This window comes from Coenobita brevimanus, chromosome 17 (assembly GCF_032717465.1).
Source record: "Coenobita brevimanus isolate Jiangsu-jjx chromosome 17, ASM3271746v2, whole genome shotgun sequence".
In the NCBI taxonomy this organism is placed as follows: Eukaryota; Metazoa; Arthropoda; class Malacostraca; order Decapoda; family Coenobitidae; genus Coenobita; species Coenobita brevimanus.
The window spans coordinates 7755264-7761339 of record NC_136970.1 but is presented as its reverse complement, the minus strand read 5'-3'; the positions used below and the strand labels follow the sequence as shown (position 1 = coordinate 7761339).

General features: G+C 43.6%; 1 protein-coding gene across 1 annotated transcript; it reads left to right on the top strand.

Annotated features, from left to right (window-relative positions):
• Nucleotides 1-5081: 5081 nt before the first annotated feature.
• Nucleotides 5082-5859, top strand: LOC145391240 (uncharacterized). Its single transcript, XM_080265915.1, has 2 exons — nucleotides 5082-5248; nucleotides 5601-5859. The coding sequence occupies exons 1-2, from the start codon at nucleotides 5082-5084 to the stop codon at nucleotides 5857-5859; spliced, it is 426 nt and encodes a 141-aa protein (XP_080122041.1).
• The last annotated feature ends 217 nt before the right edge of the window (nucleotides 5860-6076 follow it).

Genomic DNA, 6076 nt, shown 5'->3' with positions numbered 1-6076 from the left:
TCCTAGAAAAGTATTTTGGTGGGAATCATGTGCTGTATACAGACAACTACTATACAGCACCGAAACTTGCCAAATACCTTTCTGAGCACGGCATTGGCTCCTGCGGCACTGTCAAAAGTAATCGTGCCAACTTCCCCAAATTCCCAGAGGCAGGAAACTCGCAGCGAGGAGACGTGCACCTACACAAGTCTGAGAAGATGCTGGCAATACGGTGGCATGACAAGAGAGTCGTGCACATGCTCACCACCGTACATAAGGGGGAGATGAGAGACAGTGGGAAGGTCGACCGTAGGACAGGCGAACCTGTGATGAAACCTGATGCTGTGTTGGACTATAATATAAACATGCGGCTGGTGGACAAGTCCGACATGATGATTGGTGAGATCGACTGCCTCAGGAAGAATACTAGGTGGTACAGGAAAGTTTTTCTGCATCTCATAGATATGACGATGCTGAACGCCTTCATCCTGTACAAGATGAAGGTAAAGCCACCCAAGTCCTTCTCCCTGAGGTTGTTCGCCAGGACTTGTGTCCAGCAGCTGCTGGAAAAATATGGTAAGGTGCAAGCAGCAACTCCAAGGCGCCATCCAGTTACACTTCCCGACCGACTTGAGCAGAGGGCGTATATGGATCGGCACAGACTTGAGCTAATGCCTGCCACAGGGAAAAGGAAGGCTGCGATTCGCAGGTGTCAGGTATGTGCGCATACCACACGCCGCACACCTGAGCATAAACGCACCTCTTGGCAGTGCGCTGAATGCCAGGTTCCCCTCTGTGTAACCTGCTTCTTCGATTATCACAGCCAGAAGCAGTTCTAACAGTGCAAGTGTGGAAGCAGAATTATTTGGAAATAATGTGTAAATAATGTGTAAATAGCAGGTGAAAGCAATGGATGTTCAGTTCATATGATTGAACAGTGTACTATAGTTTCATCTTACTGAAAGTGACAGTGAATAACATATTGTAAGTAAAATAGAAGGGTAAATATTGAAAATAGAATAGAAAATGTAAATAGTAATGTAAGTAATTAGTAATATAAGAATATGAGTACAAATAATTTATGTTATAACAGTGAGAGTGAATCCGTGGCTCTCTACGTATTTTACTGACTGAAAAATAGAATGACTTCAGTGACAATAAAATAATACGACTGAATGAAACTTATGGAGAAAGACTCCAGATATATATAAGTGTGATATAGTAATAGAAATATAAAGTGTGAGGGGTTTTATGAATAATAAATGACAGAGTGCCTAGAGCGAACTAGCGCAAGTGCGGCGATCAGACGCGCTCGTAATTTCCATTGCTTTCACACTGTTTTTTTTTTAGTATGGATCCCAAACTACTTGAAAATGGTAGAATAGTGTTTATAGTGTTTGTATCTGGCTGTGGTAATCATATAACGGGTTGTCGGGAAGTGTAAAGTGGAGACTTAGTTACCCTACTTCAGAGTCTCCACAAGTCCTACGGAAACTGAGGAAGGCTCAACAATCATTCCAGGAGAAAGCTGAAGGTATGTGCTATAAGCATATATAATTTTATTATTCTAGGACTAATAACTGATTTTTAGCAAATATTTTTTGAGAGTCTGTCGGAGCCCAAATAACCCCGCGGGACACGCAAGTAATTGGTAAACAAGCCCGCGGTGTAGGGGTTAACACAATGGATACGGCGGCTACCCAGGAGCGAATAAAATCGTATGGCGTTACCAAAAATGAAGTACTAAATAAAGTTAAGTACTCTGTGGATTAATACAGCAAAAATTCACTTGCTAAATTAACGGTAAACACCAGTAAACTTGTGCCTATAAACTTTAATTATAAATACCTAAATATGAACGAGTGAGCATTATCTCGTGAATAGCTTTAGAGCTAGGAGTTACTATCCTAGACTGAGATCGCCAATTGTCACGGGGTTTTTAAAATATCACGGAGTTTTTAAAATAATTGCTAAATGTTATTTAATTGATACTAATGTTCAATAATATTGAAGAGCAGGAACAATGATTGTCTTGCTACATCAAGCAACGATTACTTTACGCTGGCTTGCGCACGATTCTCTGAGAAGGAGAATTTATAAACTTTCTCAACAGTACACAGCAGAGACTAATCACTCAATTGCTGTTAATACTGTTAGCCTCTGGAGAAAATTACTTCACCCCTGACAATAAATAATACTAATAATAATATCAGGTTCTTGTTGATGCTTAACTCCTAGGTGGCACAACGGATTTTAAGCTTAATACAACAAAACTGGCCTAAGTACCAGTTATGAATGGCAAAACGTTTATGCAAGCTAGGAGCTATATGGAAAATAAGCTTAATTATGGAGAAATGAAACAAGAGTTTACATCAAGCTCAAGAAAAAGAACTGTTAAATTTAATGATTACAAAATAAATTTAACGTTACAATTCAAAATCAAATTAATGAGATCGCACTCACTCACTCACTTGAGCTAAATTCTTACGCCTAGGAAAAACACCTTAATTAAACTCTTAAGACTAGGAAAATACAAGAAGGAAATACTAATTGATGAATGCTTTGTGTCACCAAGGTGGGAGCACTGGGTAACTGATTTTAGTGGAGCTTGGGTTGACCTCTCACTTCTGGAGCACAGGACCTCTCTCCGTCAGAGCAAACACTGGACTGAGTAAGTCGTGGGAAAAAAGGGGAGCAGTGGGCCGCATTTTTTAACGGTCGAGTGAGCGAAACGTGCCCAAAACAAATCGCTCAGCAGAAGCGCTAATGTCTCACACAGAGACGATCACGTATGACAACGAAAAATTGATTTGACAAAGCTTCCGTCCGAATGAGCGGTTAACTGAACGATAAACAGTGAGTTTTCCACTAATAGTTCGTGGCTTCTCACAAAAGGAAAATGTCGCAAATTTGATTCGTGACATATATATATATATATATATATATATATATATATATATATATATATATCTGTGTGTGTGTGTGTGTGTGTGTGTGTCTGTCTGTCTGTTTGTCTGTCTGTCTGTGTGTTTATGCATGTTTCTCTCTCTCTCTCTCTCTCTCTGTTTCTGTTTGTCTATCTATGCGTGTTTTGTTTCTGTGTGTGTGTGTGTGTGTGTGTGTGTGTGTGTGTGTGTGTGTGTGTGTGTGTGTGTGTGTGAGTTGGTTGGGTGGGTGGAGTTGATGAGGTTGAGTTTGTGGGTGTGGTAGTTCAGTGCATTGCCAGGGTGGGTGGACAGTGATAATTGTGGAGAGGGGAGGGGACAGTTGTTCGGTGTGGTGTGTGGAGTGGTTTTGGGTGGGTTGTAGAGGTAACTGGATTAGTGAGTGGATGCGTTTGATGGGCTGGGTGGGTAGGTGGCTGGATATATGGGTGGTCAGGGAGGGGTCGATAAGTTTCATTTGGATAAGATGAGTTTGATGGATAAGGGATTTAATCCCCGAGCTAGGCAACTATTGCCATATAGCCGCGCAAGGTTACAGGAGCGCGCAACCACTCCTGGCACGGCAGTCCCGGCCGAGGCTCGAACTTGCAATCCCCCGATCACGACTCCGATGCCTTACCGCTGAACCACCGTGCCCCCGTTTGATGGATAAGTCGGGTTTAAATGGTTGAATGGGGTGGCGGAGTGAATGGGGTTGGGTAAGAAGGGTGGATGGGCGGATGGGTCAGTGAGATAAGTGGGCGGACAGGATGGGTGGATGGGCAGGGTGAGGTGGGTGGGGAATGTTCAGGGAAAGGTTGGAGGGTTGTGTGGATTGAAGAGAGGATGGCATTGTTGGGTGACTAGGGTGGGTGGTGGAATTCGTGAGTGGAGTGGATGGAATTTGTGAGTGGTGAGGGTGGGTGGTAGGGGTCGGTGGGCAAGATAGGTTGTCGGGATGTGTGGGCAAAGTGAGTCGCTAGAGTGAGTGGGCACCGTTGGTCGCCAGGGTGGCTGAGACGATTGCGTGGTCGGGATGATCTAAGTGGGTGGTTGGGTTGGGTGGCTGGATGGGTTCAGGGTGAAGAAGTGGATGAGTAAATGAGCTGAGTGGCATTGTTGGGAGAACTTTGTGTGTGGCATTCGTGGGCTAACAGTGTGGATAGCAGTGATCGATGGGCTGGCTGGGTGGCATGGGTGAGGTCGGTGGGTTGTGTAGGAGGGGTTGAGTGGGTAGGTGGATAAGTAGGTGGGTGTATATGTGGCTGTCCACATGACAAGGCAAGAGAGGGACTTATCTGACCATATAACTTTTAACTGTTTTTGGATTTTAGTATATCGCTTAGAACACGTTGGATAACTTTTCGGAAGCCAGACTCTATACATTATGGTCATTGTATTGAAATCTGTTAAAACTTCGATATAATCACTTCTCATGGTACTGAAGATGGATCTATGCACTTGATAATACACCTAATAGTAAGATAAAATGGCAAGACGTGAGAGTTAGCGAAGCTTCATATCTCCGATCCATCCGCCTAACAAATCAATGTTTTGGTTGGGGTAAGGAGGGGGAGCTAGGGAGGGGGGGGGTAGACGTGAGCGATTAACCTGACCTCTAGTTTATCACGAATTTCTGTCCGGAGGTGTACAGTCGTGGTCATAAATAATCACCTATCGTCCGGTATCCCGTGCCTCAGGCTGGCTCCTTTATGCACGGCAAGTCACACTAGAGTAAGAGGGACTGAGAGGGAGGGGCTTAAGAGAGAGGGGAAGGTGGGTGGGGACGAGTGATGGTGCTGGGGTGGAGTGTGGGAGGAGTGGGAGGGTAGGTAGAGGAGGGAGAATAAAATGCGAAGTGGTGGTCATATTTTTTTATTGTCTTTCAATCAGAGCATGATATAAAAGAGTTAATAAAGGGTAGATAATGCAGCATTACACCTTGTATAGCAGCGGCAGATAAGCTTTAGAGTGGTGATATCAAGGGCTGGTTCGTGAGAGAAATATACTGACGTAACAGATCAAACATTAGTGCGGAGCCAGACGTTTCCAGCACAGCACACTATTGCCTTGTCCACCATTTTGTATAAGTAGCTGTTATTTGTCTGAGGAAAACATTGTTCCGAGGTGATGAGAGGGTGTTGGAGTTGCTGGATGGCCCTGCAAACCTATACCAGCATGGAGTCCAGGCAACACTGTGCGGTGCAACGAGGCCGCATTACTGGTATGCATGAGGCCGGCCACAGCATTGTCGACATTGTGAGAGACCTAGGGTTGACCAGGCAAACAGTTAAGCGCTGGATAACCCGCTGGCAAGAGTCTAGCAATATGGAAGACAGGCGACAGTGAGATATCACGAAATTATATCGTTGCTTTTTGACATATTGAATCAGACTTACGGTAGACAGTATATTGTTATTCTTTGTTTATCTCTTCCTGCACCTGTTTATTTACATATACTGTATATTCTGTTTGTTTTACATATTTATTCATTTATACGAGTATGTTTGTGCATTTGTTTTTGTTATCTACTGTGCTTATCTTCCAATTTAACCAAAGCTTTATGACCTTTTATGAAATCTATTTACTTATTTTCTCTATTTGTTTAGTTTACTGTTTCCTTAAGTATTTGATATCTTTTCATTTAACATACTTACATATTCAGTTATCATTTACTAATTTTTGATCATACTTTAGACCAGGAAGACCAAGACTGACGTGTGAAGAGGACAACGCTCGCATCCTCGCAAACATCGAGCGTAACCCCTTCACCAACTCTGTGGCTGTGAGGGAACAGCTCCGCCTGGACCTGTCTGCCAGGACGGTCAGGCGCCGTCTGCACGATGCAGGCGTTCATCATCATGTTCCAGCTACTAAAGGAAATCTGGAACAGAGGCATGTGAGAGAGAGGCTTGAGTTTGCACAAAACTGTATAGTGAAAGACTTAGATTTTTGAGCCCCAACTATCTTCAACGATGAAAAGACATTTTCATCCACCAATCATGGAGCCCTCCACTGCTGGCGCCCAAACAACACTCGTTATGAGCGCAAAAATATATATACCGACGAAAGAAGTCGGAGGACAACAGTAAATGTCTGGGGTTGGATGATCTTCAATTGCCTGGGCGAGTTGACTGACATTGAGGGGACGTTTAACTCTGAAGTTTATTTAG

Coding starts and splice junctions, on each gene's coding strand:
- LOC145391240 (XM_080265915.1), top strand. CDS start 5,082: ATGGAGTCCAGGCAACACTGTGCGGTGCAACGAGGCCGCATTACTGGT. Junction 5,249..5,600: donor AATATGGAAGACAGGCGACA/GTGAGATATCAC, acceptor ATCATACTTTAG/ACCAGGAAGACCAAGACTGA.